The sequence below is a fragment of the Pistacia vera genome, unplaced genomic scaffold (assembly GCF_008641045.1).
Source record: "Pistacia vera cultivar Batoury unplaced genomic scaffold, PisVer_v2 Contig478, whole genome shotgun sequence".
Lineage (NCBI taxonomy): Eukaryota > Viridiplantae > Streptophyta > Magnoliopsida > Sapindales > Anacardiaceae > Pistacia > Pistacia vera.
Genome location: NW_022196310.1, coordinates 1,826,875 through 1,850,795, shown reverse-complemented (window position 1 = coordinate 1,850,795; position 23,921 = coordinate 1,826,875). Strand labels below are relative to the sequence as shown.

The following is a 23,921-nucleotide window of genomic DNA, read 5'->3' as shown; positions in this document are numbered from 1 at the left end:
TAAAAAAAATTGATACAATTTGGGTCATTTATCTTACAAATTAAATGTACCTGCATAGAGTGTAAGGATAGGGCAAATTGGTCACGTTGTGCATGAAGTGCCTTTGAACCTCTTTTTGGTTGAAATACTTCTTACATAATTGTTTACACATGGATCAAACGTTGATTGTATGTCCTAAAATCAAATATTAAATTAAATTAAAATAAGTTAAACACGTTTATATATATTTATATTGCAAATTTATGATTCTCTTAAAGTATAATTCATTAATTACTTCAAGGTTTGAAGAATTGGTGTGGCAGAAAAGTTAAGGACGCAAACAGGAGAGAGATGTGAATATATCAATGCCGGAAAAAGCATCGAAGAAAGCTTGAGTTGATCGTTGCATCGACTACTTGTATGAGGAAGCAAAATTCACAGTTGCCTTTAAGCTTTGGTAGAGTTTGTCTGAATGATTCCGTGACTCCATGCATAATCCACAATCCAAGGGTATCTGTTTGATCGTTATCACAGCATTTTCCATCTGATTTTTTTTTTTTCCAATCAACATTAAATCAATTATTAGCAATTTATGTATAAATAACAAATTTATGTGGAGTGTAGAAAAAAATTTAAGTTGGTTGAAGAGAAGATAAATGTTAATAATGTAATAATTAGGTAACAGAAGTAGTTTTCTTCAGGGCGAGCCACCCTCAAATTTAAAAAAAAAAAAAAATATTAATATGTACAATTTTTAGTTTTGACCCAACCTAACAGATATTAATGGACAAAATATTATGTGCAATTAATTTTTATTTTGGCTACCTAACAGAAATTTATGGATCACCTTGTTTTTTTGTGTATAGATAATAGTAAGGGTTACTTACCATGAATCTTTGAGATTGATAAACGAGTCTTGGGTAGCTCCTTTGTTTGTTTCAAAAATAAGATCAGCAAGTTGGGAGCATAGTGTCCTAAAAAATAGAGAATGAAAGCAAAAATTATTTCTACATGATCAAGATATTATAAACGAAATTAACATATAATTTTTTTTTTTTTTTTTTATCATTATATATTCAAAAACAAAGGAGTATTACCATGGGCTATACAATTTATATGAAAAAAAAAAACAAAAAAAAAACAAATTTAGTAATATTATTATTTCAAAAATATCTTGTGATAATGGAAATATAAATAATACGAAAAAGATTAATGTGAATAAAACCATACCACCATAACTCTCTCGATGATATAAAATCATTGGATTTGAAGTCGGGAAACCTTTTGAACCATCCAAGTAAAAATGCAAGAGTGTCATTGGCTACAACTGATCACCGATCTAAGTAATCATTAGAGTTGTTGGTGTATGAAAAGCCTACGCTCACCGGTGACTCCAGGAATAGAAGATTGCAACTAATTCCATTTAACATAAGAAGCGAAGGTAGAATATGAAAAAAAAAAAAAAAAAAAAAAAAAAAAAAAAAAGGTAATGATAAATATAGAGGAAGATGCAAATTCGAGATCGTCATTACTTTATTCCAAGAGTATTTATTGAGTGTGAGTCGATTTATAAAATAGCTTGGCCTTCGTACCAAAATGGTCCGATTTCTTGTGCAGCTCCAAAGGCCACTGATGAGAGCCAGGTCCCCCATTTAGCCAAATTACAAGAGGCTTAAGAGCGGTTCAGATTGAGCTTCAAAGAACCATAGTAGAACATTGCCTTCATTTTGAATTTGAAGTTTAATTAGCCGGAATGTGCTGGAGCTCCCCGGTGGTTGTCCCGGCAAGTTTGTGACTCTGTCGGCGGCCCTTGTTGAGCTTCTTCATCGGCAGCCATGGTGGAAGCCACCAAAGTGGTTATTAGAAGGCAAAGTAGCAAATGCCTCCCATTGCTTCTTACACTTAAGTGATAAAGTTTGGATGCACTACATGGAGTAAAGAGGTGCATTTATATAGAGAAGAAAGGGGATTATACTGCCTCTAATTATGGAAGAGATTTTGTTAGGGCAGGATAAAATATAAAAAGGGTTTTAACTTATTTTTATACTAGAAAATTCTACCCCTCTTATTCTTTAATAGAATATATAGGAATAAGGTAGGTTTTAAGGTACACACTTTCCTTGTGAATTAACGCACCTTTTGTTGGGTATTTTTTTACATCTCACATGAATCACAGTGAAAGATACTTGATTTTAGGTTGGGCTATAGAGCTTATGGTGTTGGTTGGAAACTTTTTAACTCCAATTATATTTTAAATTTAGGAATTAAAATAGAGTTACGCAAGAAACTAATATGAACATATTTAATTAAAACTCCATGATCAAGTTTATTATCTATTTATCTCTTAAAACAGAGCCTTGATCTATTAATTCTAGGCTATTCCACTAAAAACCCAAATTTGGACTCTTTAAGTTAGTACTCTATTAAGAAAGCTTCGTTAAATTAATTTGATTAATTGTACATTAAAATCCTATCTATACAGCAATTAATAGCATGTGTATCCTCATTGAATATCAATAGTTGAAGTTGGAGAATTCACCGTTTACCCTTTCATTTACATCTTAACCGTTGAGAACATTTTTCATCTAATGGACGATTAAGATTGTCAACTCATACAAATAAAACACATCTTAGTGATGAATATAAATCATCTTAATACTTGGCCAAAATTATATTCGAAAGTCCTTGAAAAAATCCTCAAGGTGATATTTATCTCATTAGGTGTCCACGAATTCAACATTCTGGATTAGAGTTCTCAAGCTTATGAGTACATTCTTCCAACTAACAAAGGTATTGCCCATATAGATGTGGTCTCACCTTTTACTCTAATCAAATAAAACATAGTATAAACAAGAGCTGCTCTATCCACTTAGGATTTAGATAGACATGTCCTTAATTGCCAGAGTGTGAAATTTATGTTTAGTTATGGTAGTTAGTTATACTAAACATAAAATTCACGTGATCTATTCAATACATTCTAAATGCGCAAGTATCTTTGGCCTAAAGTCTTCTACTTTAATAACTTGAGACTGGTTATTCTCCATTAAGGCATACAACATAACAACCTTTAACTAAATAAAGTGCCCAACTTTATATAAGGTGGTGAACAAGTTTTGGACTTATAAAAAAAATACTTCCTATATATGAACATTTCATATAAATAGTTCTTTACAACGATCTAAGTTTAGGAGCCTTACACGTTATGTTGATTAAGTTATCAAACAATTTAATATATTGTATGATTTATCATGAATAAAATACATGTTTTTCATTAAAAAAACATCTTGCATCTAGGACATATTCCTACAACCTTTGAAATCAAGCATATTAAGATTAATTTTAATTGTTCAAAATGTATTAGTTTATGACTTGCAAATTTATGCTAATTCCTACGTAAAGGATGAGATATTAATGAACATGCTCTAGACTCTGTTTATTTTATTATTTGGATTTTGGAGTAGTATTTTTGAAAAAGTAAAGTTAGGTTGTCATTATGAGGTAAGATTTGAAAATAACAAAAACACTTCCTACGTTTGTTAATTTAGCTAAATGCCCTAACAATAAAAAGTTTATAAATTGATAAAAACACCCCCAGTCACCCACATTGAATATCAATAGTTGGAGCTAGGAGAATTTACCGTTTACCCTTTCAATTACATCTTAATCCGTTGAGAGCATTTTTCATCTAATGGACGATTAAGATTGTCACAGTTTATACAAATATAAACGCAATCTCAATTTCATTAATCTAATCATCTAATACTTGGCCAAAATTATTATCCAAAAGTCCTTGAAAAATTCTCAAGGTGATATTTTATCTCACTTAGGTGTCATGAATTCAATATTTCTATATTAGAGTTCTCAATGCTTATGAGTACATTCTTCCAACTAATCAAGGTATTGACCATATAGATGTGGTCTCACCTTTTATTCTAATCAAATAAAACATACTTTAAACAAGAGCTACTCTATCTACTTAGGATTTAGATAGACACGTCCTTAATTGCTAGAGTGTGAAATTTATGTTTAGTTATGGTATTTATATTAAACATAAAATTCACGTGGTCTATTCAATACATTCTAGATGCACAAGTATCTTTGGCCTAAAGCCTTCCACTTTAATAACTCGAGACTCATCATTCCCCGTTAAGGCATACAACACAATAACCTTTAACTAAATAAAGCGTCCAACTTTATTTAACGTTCTGAACAAGTTTTGGACTTATAAAAAAAAAATATCTCCTATATATGAACACTTCACATAAATAGCTCTTTACAACGATTGAAGTTTAGGAGCCTTACACATTATGATGATTAAGTTATCAAGCAATTTAATACATTGTATGATTTATCATGAATAAAAAACATGTTTGTCATTAGAAAACAAAAACATCTTGCATCTAGGACATATTCCTAAAACCTTTGAAATCAAGCATATTAAGATTAATTTTAGTCGTTCAAATATAACTTACAAATTTATGCTAATTCGTACGTAAAAGATGAGATATTAATGAACATACTCTTAACTTTTTATTATTTCTTATTTTCTCTATTTTCAGCATTGGATTGAATTAAAGAATGGGTACAAGCCCATTGGCCGTAAAACCTAAAGATCATAAAATCCAATAAGAATTGTAAACATCGATTTGATACTATTAAACTTCTCGGGAGAGCTTGTCAGTTGTAAGATTTCGGACCCATAAAATCCAAGGCGAAAATGGGCTCAACAGCATTCACCAACAAAAATTTACCAAAAAATGAGATAACAAACTAGAGTTCACTCAGGTTGCAAAAATAAATAGCCAAAGCTCTAGTTAAAACAGCACAAATACAAGTCTAAGCACATCAAGCACAATCCTCAGCCTCAGGCAATGTAAAGACCAATTGTAAACACTTAAATAACAACATATAAAAACACTGACCCCAAAAGGGAGGTGATTTATTAATTACACAACCTTATACTATATGCATGCCTCAAAAGTGCCAGCAGCCTTCTCTTCGTCGATCATTTGTACAACCTGTGCAACGCCTGCTGCAATTTCTTTCTGAATAACACCATCAGGCATGTCAAAGGTCCTTCTCCTCATTGAAAGAGATCTTCCCGCTGGCTGAGGATCCACCACATCAAGCATTGCTTCAAGCTCGTCCACCATTGACCTCTTTGCAGCTCGCACCATCAGATCAGCTCCCTAACATTGCGAAGAATCAGAATATCAGATGGAAAAGCAATATAGACTAATGCTTCATTTCAATAATGTAGAAAACAGTGTTAAAAACCACACCTGCAATAGGCAAATGATATGCAACTAAGATTGTGTTTGATAGTTAGGGTTAGTCTAGGTTTACTTCTCCAGATTGAAATAAACTGAACTACGTTATATTTGGCATAACATGGAACTGGATATAAACGTATATATCAAAAAATTAATTAAAAATCTTTAAAACTAATTTAATATTTTATTTTTCAATTATTAAAATTCTCTGTAACATTCTATTTATAATATGAGTAAATAATTTCTCAGTTATAATTATATATTAAATTAAATTAACATTACCTAGTTAACAATATTTATATTTATGTTATGACTTAAAATTGAAAATTCTACTTAAGAATATTAATAAAATAAAGTAATGAATATATAATTTTATTCAAATAATAATAATAATTCTATTCTATTGGTATTAATCATCTCAATTCTATCATCTGACTTTTAATAATAATTATCTTAAGTAATTTATACTAACAATATTATATTTTTTAATAAACTTAAATGGAAAATATATTAATTAACAATTTATCATTTTAGATCATTATTTCCATTGCACGAATAAAAATTTTAGTATTATTGAATATAGTATTTGTATTTTTGGATAGTAAAGTTAAATTAAGTATACAAAATTTATTAAAACATTTCTACTGATATTATTCTTTTAAATATATAAATTATTTAAGAATAGATCATTATATAAGAACAATATGATATTATTAATAATGACATTAATAACATTTTAGCAAAAAAATAAAACATTTAACATTAATTTACTTAATATACATTACATATAATGTAAAAGGAAAAAAAAAAAATACTGTCAACTTCCAACAAGGAGAACGGGACTAAGTCTCGTCCCATTCTCCTAAAAGAGTAACCCAACATGCGATTGGACTAATTTATTGTTTGAAATATTTTTTAAACAATTGATTCAATCCGCCTTAAAAGTAGCCCAACATGGGTTGACATGACACGAAAATTTTCGTATCGTGCCAGGGCCTTAAAAAAAAGACACAAGGCCGACACGACACAACACAGCCCGATAAAAAAGGTACAAAAAAAGTTAGTCGTTAATCGTTAATCACTGTTAAATTTCTTTTATTTTTTCCCACTACAATTCGAGTCTTCATTAAGCAGGCAAGTTGTCCTGCGTGCTAAGGCCACAGCACGACCCATGACACGATATACCTTGCATTTTTAGGCACGACACGACATGACCCACTGTCAACTCTAATCCAACCCTATGTCCCAACTAGAGCTGACAGTGGGCCGTGCCGTGTCGTGCCTAGGCCTGTCATGTGGTTGGTCATACATGCCAAGATCCACAAAAATTTGCGCCATGGGCCGTGTGATGCCAAGACCTACAGAAATTCGTGCCTTGTCATGTCGTGTCGGCCCGCCAAATCTGAAGGCCCACGACACGACTCGATATATAGCATGTTGTGTTGTGGGCCTAGCACACAGGCCGGCCCATGCACTTAATGAAGACTGGAATTGAAGTATGAATAAATGGGAAATTAAAAAAAAAAAAAAAATGAAATACCCACTACCCCCCTTGCGTAAGAGTAATGCTATGTGCACTAACCAATTAGTATTAATCCAAGTACTAACATTGAAAATTTGATAATTTCAAATTTTCAATATTAGTACTTTGATTAGCACAAATGATTAGTGCACATAATATTATTCCTTACGTAATGACTAATTTAAAATAACCGTTACCCCCTATGAAGGTAACGGTTATTTAAAAATAACTGTTACTCCCTTAAAATTTAAACTAACCATTACCCCCCGCACAGGGGGGTAACGGTTATTTAAAACCGTCGTTACCCCACTATTTTAAATAATATTCGTTATTAACGACTAATTTTTTTTATATGTACTTTTTTTAGCAAGTCGTGCCATGCCGGCCCGCGTGCATTTTTTCTATGGCCCGCATTATTGTGGGCTTTGGCACGAACCCATGCGGGCTACTTTTAAAGTGGGTCATGCCAGCACATGTTTTAAGGTGGGTAGACAAGAAATAAGCCTAGTCCTGTCCAATCCGGACTCCCAAACATACCCAGAGTTTTAGTGCTAAAAGCCACTGCCTATAAATCTAGCAACCATATCAAAGTGTTGTGCTTAAGAAACTTCTAATTCAAGTTTTGAGTCCACCCCCATTGACACTTTATTGAGAAAAAAAACATGTTAATAAGGGGTATGAGAGTTGGCAACCTTCAGCACTGTAGGAAAGGGTGAAAGATACAAGCGAAAGGCAGACCAACCACATATGCAAAGTTCAACACTACTGAATGCATTTTTAGTGCACTTATTTCCTATTATACAAAGGAAAATGGGCAAGACAAACTAATTCAGTGACAGATTCCTGTATCATCCCTGAATTGTCAGCATAAGCTACATGCTTACACATATACCAAATGAGAGTAAATACACCATTTTAGTTGGCTAATTAACTTAAAATAAACTACCTAATATATACAAATAATTAATTTTCCAAGAACACACATTAATCAAACTCAAATAAAAACATCTCATATAGAAGCTTGCTTCTAGATAAGATTGTCAAAATCAAAAAAAAAAAAAAAAAAAAAGAAGGAACTATGGTTAACAACATTAAGAATTACCAGAGCAACAACCGTTATTGCAGACCATATACCCAACTATGTATGCATGAAAGGTAAATCACCAAATAGAAGTAAAAAAGTAAAGCAGCTTTCTGAAATACAAGTAAACTTACCTCAATGGCATCAACAGTGAGGAGTAGGACCATAATTTTCTCTGAGAACCTTTGTCGCTCTTCTGCATCACGAGCCACTTGACGACGGTAGGAGAAGTTGTTGAACAATGCTCTAATCTCCTTCAACTTCATCTTTGCAATAGCCAGATCTCTAAGAGCACGAAGAGCCTGAGATCTTCGAATCAGATAAGCTCTGAAAGTCATCTGAATCATTATTGCTGCATCTTGAGGAGACAGTTCCTTGTGCTTGCCCCTGATGTTTCTAACAACTCCAGGTCTTTTTGAAAAAGCCTTCCTCGACAAGAAAATAGAACATTAGAGCCTCAGAACATCGGGAACACTCAAGTAAAAGAACATATAAGCTTTTAGTACAAAATAATAAAGGCATAAAGGCTTTATAAGTTCATAAGGATTGGATTTGCGTGTTTACGAAAATAAGAATGATGTGATTTATTTTCCTTCAATAATAGGGGTATAATCAAGTAAACAAAGGATGCATTTGAATCACTAACAATTAGAATGAATAGTACTATACTTCTCAAATGATGTGGCTTTGATTTAAGAAATTAATGTGGATAATGAAATAATCTGGGAAATTAAATGCGAACCTATATAGACTCTGATACAAGGTCTCTAAAAACAGTTAGATAACGATAAATAAAAATGTGGTGAACCTCATCAACCGTTCATAATTCACTGATATCAACAGGACCTGGTATTGTAAACCACTAGGAAGCATATCCTTCCAATTGAAAAAGTAAAATGCTGCCTTTCCATTCATATAATCTTTTCTTTCTGTCATCTGCAATACTCAGGATCCGGACTTTGATTATGAGTCAACAATCCAATAAATTGTTAGCCAGGAGACGGAAATACAATCCTGGTACTAATTAGGAATGAATGGTATAAAATTTATTCTCCCAAATGCAATCATTGAATGACCTAGAACTGCATGAAGTAGTATACAGAGACAGGCATAACAAGAAGAAAAATCTGATCACTAATTCACCGGAGTCTAGTTTAGCTCAAAGGAACCAAATAAACAAAAAAACGAAAAACAAAAATGGCAGCCCGCATTATACCTGAAAGGGAAATGTGCGACGTATTATGTAATAGTTCAAAACCTTCTCCAATTCGCTTATCGCTACTTCAACTGAAATTCAAGACACACACCTAACAATAAAATTAAAAAATTAAATTCAATTTCATACCATTATAATATCAGGAAACTGCAGATGGCAGTGATAAACACTTAATTAAGATAATAGAGGGAACAAACAATCAACATCACGAAATTTCCATGTTCATCATGTAGTCATTTTCACAAATCAGATAATTCGTGTTACAGGTCAGTAAAGGGTTTCAATTACAATTGACCACACACAATAATACACTACTTTTAAATTTAACACTCGCTGTCGCAAAGGATCTAATTAAAAAGAAAAAAAATTGACATACCTGTCTTAAACAAGAGCCCATGATCGCAAGGCTCTTCGATCTCCACCACACGCCTGTCATTCTCTCCTTTCTTCGTATCTTTTTTCCTTTCTTATTGATTGCTACCGTCACCTGCATCACCAGTTGATGCTTCAAAGGTGTAAGTCCTCAAGGTCGGACCATCTTCTCCTTTCCCTTAATCTTAGCCGTCATTTATAGTTCTTATCAATCTTCTTTTTCTCTTCTCCCTTCTTTTTCCCTTCCTTAATTTCGGCAGTCCATTATACTTCGATCAACTGGACCGCCCTCGATCTCCGCGCCTGTGTATTCCTGTTCCCTCGTTGGCTCTCGCGTTGACGAGCCTGTCAAATCTCGACTCCAGCGCGCTCACTCTGTCACACAGAGTCTCCAACGCAAACTCAGGTGCGAACCTCTTCTGAACTCTCTTGTAGGAGTAAAGCGACGCGCGTTTTCTCAATTTGGACGAGATCGGTGACAGTATCAAGAACTTCAAGGGACTAGGTTTAGGAGTCAAGAGATCGAGAGCGAAGTTCGATCGTATTCTTCTTCGAAAAAATGAGGAAACGATAATGGCGTGGCGCGAAAATGGAGGTTTCTGACGAAGAGTGGTGGTGCATAGTAAGGTCAACAAATTCAATCTGGTGAAGCGTCTCATTTTCGGTTGAGTTGAATCGGTTCACTCAGTGAGTCAAACTTGAACGGGTTAGGGTTTTGTGGGAGTAGGCTGGATTGGTTTACGATGAGCTTAAAGGAGCTTGAAAAGAGAAGGCGACAAAATTTTGTAATGAGCGAGGAGAGGATGAAAAATAAACGTTACAAAGAGTGAAAAAGATGTCTTTCAGGGGTAAATTAGAAAAAAAAATAAGAGAGAAAGGGTGGCGGTGCTGGCCTGTTTGGTAGTGAAACCTGGCTCGCCGCGTACTGGAGGATAGTGAAAAGACGGAAACGGGCAGGGGGGTGTTGAGAAAATTCGGAGACATGAGAATCTGCTAGTGCGATTACAAGTTATAATTCGGTGGGGAAGGGCAGTGTGGATCTGAAATCTGACTGTTCCACGTGACGCGTGACGTGAAGGGTATCTAAAGCTGGTTCACTGCTGCGATCAGTTACACATTGCACTTGCGTTTTGGGAAATGTTATTGAAACGTGATATATGTTTTTAAACGATAACAACATTTTACATTCAAACTAAAAATATTATTATGGATTTAGGATTCTTATATCTTTAATCACGCATGAAAAAAACGATAAGCACTTAAAATTTGAGCAAAATCTCATATAAAATATTTTATTCAAAAATGTTTTAATTAAATTAAAATTATAATTTAGTGACAAAAGGATCATATCTATCATTCAAATAGAGTAATATATTTTCTTGTAATTATCACTGAATTGCCTAATAATCAATTAAGATGTTTTAGTTATATTATTCAAAAGTTTTGAATTCGATCTACTTAGATGATAATTGTGAGAATTTATCGATTTATTCGATTCTCAATTTCAAAGTTGACAGATTAGTTGAGGGCAAAAAGAAAAAACGTTTATTTTGTGATGCAGCATGTGGCATCATTGATGAGTTGAAGGAGGCATTTGTTGGAAGGTTATTGGGGATCACTGGGTTAAATCATCTTATATTTTGTTACCATGTTTGGTTGTCAAGTAATATAAGTATGGTAATTTTCAAATATCAATAGTAGTTACTTACTAATATTGGAGGTAACTTGATTATCTTTATTTCTTAGGTATTTAAGTACCAGGGTTCTTTTTTGTTACAATTCTATCCCTTATTAATAAAATTTAGGATAATAATGCTTTTTTTTAAAAATTATTTACATGAATATAACTTTTATTTTTATCCCAATTAATTAACTTTTTAACAAAATTACCCTTGAATTCAAAACAATTACAGTCCACCCAGGCCACCACCCCACCACCTGCCGTCGGTAACCACCGTTGCGGCCAGCCACCGTTGCCCCAGAAAAATACACAAAAGGCCGAAAATGATCACCATGAGTCGATATGGATATCTGATTGGAAATGGCTAGATCTGTCACGTCTAGCCATTTTCGACAAGATCTCTTACTGGAAATGGCAATAGATGCATGGAGGTCATTTCCTATTTCCATGCAATGTTACGTCGCAAGCTGCCAGTGGCCTGTGATGGTTGCCGCGGTCGACAGTGGATAGGTTGGTGGGGATGCTTGTTGATTTCCAAACTTTTATATAAGGTTGTTTTTACTAAATTTCTAATACAATTAGTATAATATATAAAAAATAATCATATAAAAAATATATAATAATAACAGTTAATTAGAAAACAATTCAATAATTAAAAAACATACTCACTAATTTATTCATCTAACTAATATTAATATAATATATCATCAATTAATCAAATATATTTTCTTAAAAATCCCCAAAAATCTTAGTCCAACATTTTCTGAATCGACGCCTCCAAATAAAGTTTGACACAAACTCCCATGCTTATGTCAATGTCAGTGCACAATAAACTTTCTATTTCATTGTGCTAAACTAGTTGCATCAATAATTAAAGAGTAAACAGCATGTTCGCACCCAAGGAATAGCAATCTCGCTCCTCTAACGCAACCTCCCATTTCTCTCCTAATCGGCAGCCGCCCAATCTTCCCTCCCTAGCCCAATCTGCCAAATTGGAAGCCGCGAATAGTGTGCTTATTGTCCACGTCACTCTCGTCTTTAATCCTCCAGCGGAAAGAACTCTCTCGGCGTCAGGGAACAGTCAGGGGGGCATCTGATGACGCAAAGAGAAAATGAGGGCACGACACGAAGTAACGAGCAACAATACCAACAAAGTCGTGACAACACCAACCACCAAAATCCGAAAGACACCGCGAACTTGTCGCGATGCAGCTGCGAGATCTATGTTTGGCAATGCAAACGCGACGAAAACCAAGAAGACGCAGTCGGCACAACCACTGGAGGTAGGTAGGGATTGGGATGGTAGGGGCTGCAATTGGCCAGATGGGGTGGGATTTTGTGTTATTTGGATCCTATGAGCAAGTTCAGTCATGTTCAGGTTGTCAAATTTACAATGATCCGTATGAATTGATGGAGATTTGCTTTGGTTGACAGGATGTTGAAGGAGGTAGTGAAGCAGGCATGACATATTTTCCCATTTGACGCCCCCGATGTTGTTAAGGTTCCTTGGCTAAACCCCAACTAGGATGTTCTAAAGTTGACAAATTTGATTGAGAGTTGAGAAAGCGACGAGAGGCTTTGGTGAAACAGAGGAATGTGATCGGTTCCAAAAAAAGAAATAGAGGAATGCAGTAGAGATTTTACCGCCATGTTGTAGAGAGTTTGAGTGAATCAAGGATGAGAGAAGGAACCGTTTTAGGATGTGGTGAGTTAGTGAGGGAAGAATTAAACTAAATGCAGAAGAGAACATTAATATTGAAATAAAAAAAAAAATCTAAAAAGTAAAAAAATAAAAAAGATATATTGTTTCTACTTTGAGGGTGGTGGCAAATTTTTAATTTGGTTGGATGGTGACAGTGGGGTCAGTGGCGGCGGTGGCTAAGAGAGGGGTGGTAATGGCAAACAATGGTTGGGTGGTTGTAGATAAGGATGATGCAAAGTTGAAGAATAGAGTTTCATTAAAATAAATTTGAAATTAAAATATTATTTTTATTCTGCTAATTGGGAGATTAAAATTTTATAATTTATTTGGAATAGTATTTTTAATACTTTATCAAAACCAAAAAAAATATTATTATCATTTTAATTAAAAGTAAGAATCTAGAATTTATAAAAAACACATGTTATATTTACCTTATTTACTGTTCATTTATTATTATAATTATTTTATTATAATATTAAAAAATAAAAATAATTAAAAATTATATAGATATGATATATCACGTGATGATATGATATAATAAAATGTGTATATAAAATGGAAACTTGCCATTTTGATAAATAGTAGATGGGACATGTCGTTTACTCACAATTAAATTCCGCAAGCCATGCATACTGTCAAAAGATTTAGCAATTTATCGATCTGTTATTTATTTCACGTAATTAATAGTGTCTTTAAGTCAATGATATTGGCAAGAAAATAATCATTATTATTTGTAGATATGATAGATTGATATGCCAGCAATACTAATTGACATGTGCAAATTTTCGATTTAAAATCACTTAAATCCCGTGTCAATTAGGGGCGTTAAAAAAATGTGCTAAAATTGAAAATCCCATTCGATTTTGGTTAAAGAAAATACATAAAATTAAATTTCGGTCGATATTAATTTAAAGAATTTATAAAACTGATAACCATAACTGATTTTGTAAACCGATTTCACTTTAAAAAAAAAAAAAACCCTAAATCACCAATATATTTTTTTTACTCTTCACTTTTAGGTATTTTATTATTATTTTTTTTAAATACAAGCACAAATTTTAGAATTTAAATAAAATTCAAATCAAATAAGGTGAGGAACATATTCATATGTAAGTTGAAAACAAAATTAAATGAAATAAAAAATAAGTTAAAAGGGAAAATCAGTTAATTGGTTATTACTAACTGAAAAATTTATTTTTCCCTTAATCATTCAGTTTTGGTTCAAAAAAATTCTTAAATCAAAAAAATCAGTTCGGTTAAAAAAAAAAGGGCTAACTGGTCATGAACACCGATAATGTCAACAAATAATTATGATGGTAAAATAAAAATGGAACTTACAATATCTAGGTAAAATTTGCTTCGAATTTACAAAATCATCTCAAAATACACATCGTAATTTACTTCTACATAGGAGATTACTTAAAAGCACTTAGGTAACTTTAACCGGTCAAAAGCATTGTATACGCCTTAAAAACTCTAATTAAGTTGGCATAAGCAAAACTATGTGCTTCACGTTACGAAAACAACTAGAAAAGCTTACCACGGCCAAACCCAATATCAAAGCCGTTCCAAGCACCAGCCCAGCAGCCAAAACGCTACCGTATTCCAACCCACCTCTTCTGTTTTCTCTCTTCACTTCTTTCTCACTAAACTCATTCTACTCTTTCAATCCTTCGAAAAAATTCTTCGCCTCTTCAAAACCCGGCCATCCCAACTCACCAGAACACTCTCTGACGAACTCATTACCACGGCTCGTGATCCATGCTGTGCACCTTTTCTTCCACCAATCTTCGTAAAACTTCTCTGTCAGTTCAGGAGGAGAGGCGTCACCGTCATCATGACAAATGACTCGCTGCAAGAGCAAGTTGAAACGGGCTCGAAATCTTCATGATGAAATGTTAAGGCTATGGATTGGAGTGTTCCCATTGGGTGAATGCAGTTTCGAGTTCTGTGAGCCTGCGAGTAATGTTGTGCAAGTTGTAGGGCGTTTTGGGATGCGATGCGATCTCGGCAGATAAAAGTTTTCTTAGGAACTGGAATCTTTTCTGAATATATCAGAAATTTTGAGATGATCATTGTGAGGACTGGGATGGGAGAGAGAAGACTATGCTGAGTTCGGATTCGAGTTTTTGAAGTCTCTTCTGCAAAACGGGGATCTCTTGTCTTTGTCATTTTTATGAAGGTTTAATTTGGCGAATAATGAGGATTGGTTGAGGTTGTAGGAGATGATGCTGGAAGATGACGGTGTTATTGCTTGGGAGTTAAAAGAGTTAATACGTGACGGTTGAGGCCTCAACTATCACGACTTGCAAAGTGGTTTTACGATTAAATACGTGCCAAATTTCACCTTAATAAAACTACCTACCCATCCCTTATACAAACAATATTTTCTTATCCTAACACCATTAAGTGGTCATGATAAAAGAGCAAAGTATCCAAAATAGGATTGTAAACAAATCGAGTGTTCACAAACAGTTCGATATTCGTTTAAAACAACTCGATTCGACTCAATAACAAACGATCATAAACAGTTCAATGTTCGTTGATAAAGTGTTTGATTTAAGTTCGAACAAGGGGTGTTCATTTGATTTGTTCGCGAATAATATTGTGTTGAGTGATTCATCTGTTCGCAAAACACCTATCACTTATTCTGTTTATGTTTGAAAATAGATACATTATTATATATATTTATATGGTGTGCTAAGTTTTTAAGGATTTTCTATGATTTAGTGTTAAAAATGCAATTCTTTTTAATTTAAGGTCCTTAGTTCAAGTTGCATTAAGGTTTATATTTTTTCATTTTTTCATTTTTATATTATGTTTGGTCACTTTGAATGAATTTTTTTTTTAATGGTAATCAATAATAAAATACTATAATGCTTGTTTTTTTTTTTTATTATATATAATATGTTTGGATGATTTTTTTTTTCAAATGTCATCAATATAAAATATATAAGTAATATAACATTTTAATTAATAAATAATAAATATAGTATGCAGCCAAATGATGAACATAAACATATTATATAATCAAGTTATATATAACTGACAAATTTAATAATATAATAGCTAATTATACTATATATATATATAGTAAAATATTCACTCAATAGTATTCATGTGATACTATGTGAGATAAGGTTTTCTATAAATTAGGAGGCTTCATGCAAATGTGAACCAAGCTTTGCCAAGCCAATTCTAAACTTTCTCTTCACTTCTTTTTGATGAAACTTTCCAAAAGCTCTCCAAAAAGAAAGCTTCATTGTAAGTTAAATTTCTTTCAATAATCATTCAATGTTTATCTTTCAAGTTCTTTGATTTCTCTTTTAATCTTTCAAGTTCTAGTTCTACAAAGTGGAGAGTTATCGCAAAAATCTGTGTGTTCCCTCTGGTATCAGACCAGGGAGGAGGTAGGGATTTAGGATTGTTAAAATTTTTGATTAATATTTGAATACCAAGTCATTTGGGTTGTGTAGGGTTGTAGGATTTTGCCATTGTAAGTCCCTTAGATTAACCACTATAGGGAAAGAAATAGGTGATATACAAAATGGAAAACTTTTCTAGATCAATGTCTACTTTCAGTTCAAATACTAGAGATGAACAGATTGTTCATCAAGAAGAGATTTGTATAAATCAAAATGACAACATAATTGAAACAAGTCATGCTTGTACACAAAAAGATAAACAGGTCATAAGACCTCAAGATTTACAAAAACATTTTGATAAATGGAACATTCCCAAAATTTATGTAACAGATGTTTACAAAGAAGGAAAATTATCAAGTCTCAATAGAGTTAACCCTTTAAACAAATCAAAATACATAATTAAAACAGAAGAAAAAACTCTTAAGATAAACAATTTTTCTCAAATCACTCAATTATTATCTAAGGAAATGGTTAAAAAAATACAAAAAGAGTTATAATTATCTTCATATAGGACTTGTCCAAATAGGAATCAAACCTCTAAGCATTGAAGGCTTGGACACTGCCATCTTTGCCCTGTTTAAGAAATTGTAGATGGCTAAGATTTAGAGATTCTCTATTAGGAACAATAGAATCCAGCCTGTCCAATGGACCAATTTATTTCAATTGTTTTCCTGATTTCACAGTTTGCTTAGATGACCAAAATATACTAGATGTTTTAACTTTAAATATTAAAACGTTTAATTATGACTTAAAACCGGGAACCATCCCTATAGCAACCATTTATAGGATCCAATATAAAGTAATGCAATCAGCTTTTGAAACTAGAGCCATTAATCATGACCAAAAAGGCCACACAGTGTTATTTCAAACTGACTTAACAAGATCAAATATAACAGTTCCTAAAACAATCAGTTGGGATCAAATAACTTTACCAGACGATTGGGGATTAGCTAACGCAGTCATTCCTTTAGAAATGAGAATTCCTAAACCTTTAACTCAACCAATCCAAAATACAGAAATTGAAAACATAACTGAAAATTCTGATAAAAGCGTTCGGATTAGGTTTAGTAGGCCTCCAATCATAAGTTTTGATGACTCACACTTATCCTGATCCCGATTAAATCCCAAAGAACCTCTTGAACAAGAAAGATTTTCTTGTTCAGTAAGGTACCCCCCTTGACCTAGCCAGGTTAAAACTAATATTCAAGGAATTGATAATTCCTCAACAATACCACAACCTTATTATTCAGTTCAAACACCCTCCCAACAAGATGGGGAAGAGACATCACAAAGAATGTCTCCAACCTATTCCCAAATGACAGATTTGCCAGAGTTAAACATTATTGAAAAATTTGATATTGACAAAAAATTCTTAAGAAATGATTTTTATTCAAAAGATAATCAAGAATTAAGAGAAACATTCTTCAAAAACTTTAATAAAAAATAAAGAGATCTATAGCTTAATATAATATATCCATCAATTAATCAAAATATTTTCTTAAAAATCCCCAAAAAATCTTAGTCCAACATTTTCTGAATCGAACGCCTCCAAATAAAGTGTTGACCAAACTCCCATGCTTATGTCAATGTCAGTGCACAATAAACTTTCTATTCATTGTGCTAACTAGTTGCATCAATAATAAAGAGTAAACAGCATGTTCGCACCAAGGAATAGCAATCTCGCTCCTTCTAACGCAACCTCATTTCTCTCCTAATCGGCAGCCGCCAACTCTCTCCCTCCCTAGCCAATCTAGCCAATTGGAAGCGCGAATAGTGTGCTATTGTCCACGTCACTCTCGTCTTTAATCCTCCAGCGAAAGAACTCTTCGGCGTCAGGGACAGTCAGGGGGGCATCTGATGACGCAAAGAGAAATGAGGCACGACACGAAGTAACGAGCAACAATACCCAACAAGTCGTGACAACACAACCACCAAAATCGAAAGACACCGCGAACTGTGCGCGATGCAGCTGCGAGATCTAGTTTGGCAATGCAAACGCGACGAAAACCAAGAAGACGCGTCGGCACAACCACTGGAGGTAGGTAGGGATTGGGGATGGTAGGGGCTGCAATTGGCCAGATGGGTTGGGATTTTGTGTTGATTTGGATCCAATGAGCAAGTTCAGTCAATTGTTCAGGTTGTCAAATATTACAATGATCCGTATGAATTGATGGAGATTTGCTTTGGTTGACAGGATGTGAAGGAGGTAGTGAAGCAGGCATGACATATTTTCCCCATTTGACGCCCCCGATGTTGTAAGGTTCCTTGGCTTAAACCCCAACTAGGATGTTCTAAAGTTGATCAAATTTGATGAGGGTTGAAGAAACGAGAAGGCTTTGGTGAAACAGAGGAATGTGATCGGTTACCCAAAAAAAGAAATAGAGGAATGCGTAGAGATTTTACCGCCATGTTGTAGAGAGTTTGAGTGATATCAAGGATGAGAGAAGGAACCGTTTTAGGATGGGGTGAGTTAGTGAGGAGAATAAACTAAATGCAGAGAAGAGAACATTTAATTGAAATAAAAAAAAAAAATCAAAAAGTAAAAAAAATAAAAAAGATATATTGTTTCTACTTTGAGGGTTGGTGGCAACTATTTATTAATTTGGTTGGATGGTGACAGTGGTTCAGTGGCGGCGGTGGTAAGAGAGGGGTGGTAATGGCAATCACATGGGGTGGGTGTTGTAGATAAGGATGATGCAAAGTTGAAGAATAGAGAGTTCATTAAAATAAATTTGAAATTAAAATATTATTTTTTAATTTGCTAATTTGGGAGATTAAAATTTTATTAATTATTGGTAATAGTATTTTTAATACTTATCAAAACCAAAAAAAATATATTATCATTTTAATTAAAAGTAGAATCTAGAATTTATAAAAAAACAATGTTATAATACCTTATTATGTATCATTTTTATTATATATAATATTTTATTATAATATAAAAATTAAAAATAATTAAAATTATATAGATATGATATATATCACGTTATGATATGATATATAAATGTGTAATAAAATGGAAAATTGCCATTTTGATAAATAGTAGATGGGACATGTCGTTTACTCACAATTAAATTCCGCAAGCCATGCATACTGTCAAAAGATTTAGCAATTATACGATCTGTTTATTTATTTCACGTAATAATAGTGTCTTAAGTCAATGATATTGCAAGAAAATAATCATTAATTTGTAGATATGATAGATTGATATGCCAGCCAATACTAATTGACATGTGCAAATTTTCGATTTAAAATCACTTAAATCCCTGTCAATTAGGGGCGTTAAAAAAAATGTGCTAAAATCTGAAAATCCCATTCGATTTTGGTAAAGAAAATACATAAACTTAAATTTCGGTTCGATTATAATTTAAAGAATTTATAAAACTGATTAACCATAACTGATTTTGTAAACCGATTTCACTTTAAAAAAAAAAAACCCTTAAATCACCAAATATATTATTTTTACTCTTCACTTTTTAGGTATTTTATTATTATTATTTTTTTAAATACAAGCACAAATTTTAGAATTTAAAATAAAATTCAAATCAAATAAGGTGAGGAACATATTCATATGTAAGTTGAAAACAAAATTAAGAAATAAAAAAATAAGTAAAAGGGAAAACAGTTAATTGGTTATACTAACTGAAAAATTTATTTTCCTCTAATCAATTCAGTTTTGGTTCAAAAAAAATCTTAAATCAAAAAATCAGTTCGGTTAAAAAAAAAGGGCTAACTGGTCATGAAACACGATAATGTCAACAAATAATTATGATGGTAAAATAAAAAATGGAAATTACAATCACTAAGGAAAATTTGCTTCGAATTTACAAATCATCCTCAAAATACACATCGTATTACTTCTACATAGGAGATATCTTAAAAGCACTTTAGGTAACTTTAACCGGTCAAAAGCACTTGTAATTACCGCCTTAAAAAACTCTAATTAAGTTGGCATAAGCAAACTATGTGCTTCACGTTACAGAAAACAACTAGAAAAGCTTACCACGGCCAAACCCAATATCAAAGCCGTTCCAAGCACCAGCCCAGAGCCAAAACGCTACCGTATTTCCCACCACCCTCTTCTGTTTTCTCTCTTCACTTCTTTTCACTAAAATCCTTCTCATCTTTCAATCCTTCGAAAAAATTCTTCGCCTCTCAAAACCCGGCCATCCCAACACCAGAACCCTCTTCTTGACGACCCTCATTTACCCACGGCTCGTGATCCATGCTGTGCACCTTTTCTTCCACCAATTCTTCGTAAAACTTCTCTGTCAGTTCAGGAGGAGAGGCGTCACCGTATCATGACAAATGACTCGCTGCAAGAGCAAGTTGAAACGGGCTCGAAATCTTCATGATGAATGTAGGATGGAGATTGGAGTTTTCCCATGGGTGAATGCAGTTTCGAGTTCTGTGAGCTGCGAGTAATGTTGTGCAAGTTGTAGGGCTTTTGGGATGCGATGCGATCTCGGCAGATAAAAGTTTCTTTAGGAACTGGAATCTTTTCGAATATATTCAGAAATTTTGAGATGATCTTGTGAGGACTGGGATGGGGGAGAGAGAAGACTATGCTGAGTTCGGATTCGAGTTTTTGAAGTCTCTTCTGCAAAACGGAGGATCTCTTTGTCTTTATTTTTATGAAGGTTTAATTTGGCGAATAATGAGGATGGGTTGAGGTTGTAGGAGATGATGGTGGAAGATGACGGTTATTTGCTTTGGGAGTTAAAAGAGTTAATACGTGACGGTTGAGGCCTCAACTATCACGACTTGCAAAGTGGTTTTACGATTAAATACGTGCCAAATTTCACCATTAATAACACCTTACCCATCCCTATACAAAACATATTTTCTTATCCTAACCACCATTAAGTGGTCATGATAAAAGAGCAAAGTATCCAACATAGGATTGTAAACAAATCGAGTGTTCACAAACAGTTCGATATTCGTTTAAAACAACTCGATTCGACTCAATAACAAACGATTCATAAACAGTTCAATGTTCGTTGATAAGGTGTTTGATTTAAGTTCGAACAAGGGGTGTTCATTTGATTATGTTCGCGAATATAATTGTGTTCGAGTGATCATCTGTTCGCAAACACCCTATTCACTTATTCATTCGTTTATGTTTGAAAATATTGTATACATTATTATATATATTTATTGGTGCTAAGTTTATTAAGGATTTTCTATGATTTAGTGTTAAAAATGCAATTTTTTACTTTAAGGTCCTTAGTTCAAGTTGCATTAAGGTTTATATTTTTCATTTTTTTTCATTTTTATATTATGTTTGGGTCACTTTGAATGAATTTTTTTATGGTAATCAATAATAAAATACTATAATGCTTTGTTTTTTTTTTTATATATTAATATGTTTGGATGATTTTTTTTTCAATGTCATCAATAATTAATATATAAGTATATAACATTTTAATTATATAAATAATAAATATTAGTATGCCAAATTGATGAACATAACATATATATAATCAAGTATATTATAACATGACACAATATTAAAAATATAATAGCTAATTATACTTATATATATATATAGTAAAATATTCACTCAATAGTATTCATGTGACTATAGTGAGATAAGGTTTCTATAAATTAGGAGGCTTCATGCAATGTGAACCAAGCTTTGCCAAGCCAATTCTAAACTTTTCTTCAATTTTTTTGATGTAAACTTTCCAAAAGCTCTCCAAAAAGAAAGCTTTCATTGTAAGAAATTTCTTTCAATAATCATTCAATGTTAATCTTTCAAGTTCTTTGATATTCTCTTTTAATTTCAAGTTCTAGTTCTACAAAGGGAGAGTTATCGCAAAAATCGTGTGTTCCTCTGGTATCAGAACCAGGGAGGAGGTAGGGATTAGGATTTTAAAATTTTTTGTTATTAATTATTTGAATACCAAGTCATTTGGGTTGGGTAGGAGTTGATTGACATACCTGTCTTAAAACAAGAGCCCCATGATCGCAAGGCTCTTCGATCTCCACCACACGCCTGTCATTCTCTCCTTTCTTCGTATCTTTTTTCTTCTCTTTCTTCTCTTTCTTATCTGATTTGCTACAGTCACCTGCATCACCAGTTGATGCTTCAAAGGTGTAAGTCCTCAAGGTCGGACCATCTTCTCCTTTTCCCTTAATCTTAGCCGTCCATTTATAGTTCTTATCAATCTTCTTTTTCTCTTCCTTCCCCTTCTTTTTCCCTTCCTTAATTTCAGCAGTCCATTTATACTTCCGATCAACTGGACCGCCCTCGATCTCCGCCGTCCATGTGTACTTCCTGTTCCCTTCGTTGGCTTTCGCGTTGACAAGCCTGTCAAATCTCGACTCGAGCGCGGTCACTCTGTCACACAGAGTCTCCAAGGCAAACTCAGGTGCGAACCTCTTCTGAACTCTCTTGTAGGAGTAAAGCGACGGCGTTTTCTCAATTTGGACCAGATCGGTGACAGTATCAAGAACTTCAAAGGGACTAGGTTTAGGAGTCAAGAGATCGAGAGCGAAGCTTCGATCGTATTCTTCTTCGAAAAATGAGGAAAATGATAATGGCGTTGGCGCGAAAATGGAGGTTTCTCTGACGAAGAGTGGTGGTGCATAGTAAGGCTCAACAAATTCAATCCTGGTGAAGCGTCTCATTTTCGGTTGAGTTGAATCGGTTCACTCAGTGAGTCAAACTTGAACGGGTTAGGGTTTTTTGCTGGGAGTAGACTGGATTGGTTTACGATGAGCTTAAAAGGAGCTTGAAAAGAAGAAGGCGACAAAATTTTGTAATGAGCGAGGAGAGGATGAAAAGATAAACGTCACAAAGAGTGAAAAAGATGTCTTTCAGGGGTAAATTAGAAAAAAAAATAAGAGAGAAAGGGTGGCGGTGCTAGTCTGTTTGGTAGTGAACCCTGGTTCGCCGCATACTGGAGGATAGTGAAAAGACGGAAACGGGCAGGTGGGTGTTGAGAAATTACGGAGACATGAGAATCTGCTAGTGCGATTACAAGTTATAATTCGGTGGGGAAGGGCATGTGGGATCTGAAATCTGACTGTTCCACGTGACGCGTGACGTGAAGGGTATCTAAAGCTGGTTCACTGCTGCGATTACAGTTACACATTGCACTTGCGTTTTGGGAAAATGTTATTGAAAACGTGATATATGTTTTTAAACGATTAACAACATTTTACATTCAAACTAAAAATATTATTATGTATTTAGGATTCTTATATCTTCTTAATCACGCATGAAAAAACGATAAGCATCTTTAAAATTTGAGCAAAATCTCATATAAAATTTAATTTTATCTCAAAAATGTTTTTATATTAAATTAAAATTTATAATTTAGTGACAAAAGGATCATATCTATCATTCAAATAGAGTAAATATATTTTCTTGTTAATTATCACTGAATTGCCTAATAATCAATTAAGAGTTTTAGTTATATTATTCAAAATGTTTTGAATTCGATCTACTTAGATGATAATTGTGAGAATTTATTCGATTTATTCGATTCTCAATTTCAAAGTTGACAAGATTAGTTGAGGGCAAAAAGCAAAAAACGTTTATTCTTGTTGATGCAGCATGTGGCATCATTGATGAGTTGAAGGAGGCATTTGGTTGGAAGGTTATTGGGGATCACTGGGTTAAATCATCTTATATTATTTGATTACCATGTTTGGTTGTCAAG

General features: G+C 33.5%; 1 protein-coding gene and 1 pseudogene across 1 annotated transcript; both read right to left on the bottom strand.

Annotated features, from left to right (window-relative positions):
- Positions 1–733: 733 nt before the first annotated feature.
- LOC116146446 lies at positions 734–2,533 on the bottom strand (annotated as a pseudogene).
- A 2,280-nt stretch (positions 2,534–4,813) lies between these two features.
- LOC116146464 (BAG family molecular chaperone regulator 7-like) lies at positions 4,814–23,095 on the bottom strand. The gene is made up of 3 exons (XM_031431863.1): positions 22,195–23,095; positions 7,990–8,280; positions 4,814–5,168 (listed from the first exon to the last, which is right to left on the bottom strand). The coding sequence occupies exons 1-3, from the start codon at positions 22,882–22,884 to the stop codon at positions 4,941–4,943; spliced, it is 1,209 nt and encodes a 402-aa protein (XP_031287723.1). The 5' UTR covers positions 22,885–23,095; the 3' UTR covers positions 4,814–4,940.
- Between the last annotated feature and the right edge of the window lie 826 nt (positions 23,096–23,921).

Bases quoted from the DNA above. Each gene is read 5' to 3' on its own strand.
- LOC116146464 (XM_031431863.1), bottom strand. From the start codon at position 22,884: ATGAGACGCTTCACCAGGATTGAATTTGTTGAGCCTTACTATGCACCA. The intron at 8,281-22,194 runs GTATGTCAATCA...TTGTCGAGGAAG, and splicing joins GGGCTCTTGTTTTAAGACAG to GCTTTTTCAAAAAGACCTGG. The intron at 5,169-7,989 runs GTAAGTTTACTT...TCGCAATGTTAG, and splicing joins TCACTGTTGATGCCATTGAG to GGAGCTGATCTGATGGTGCG.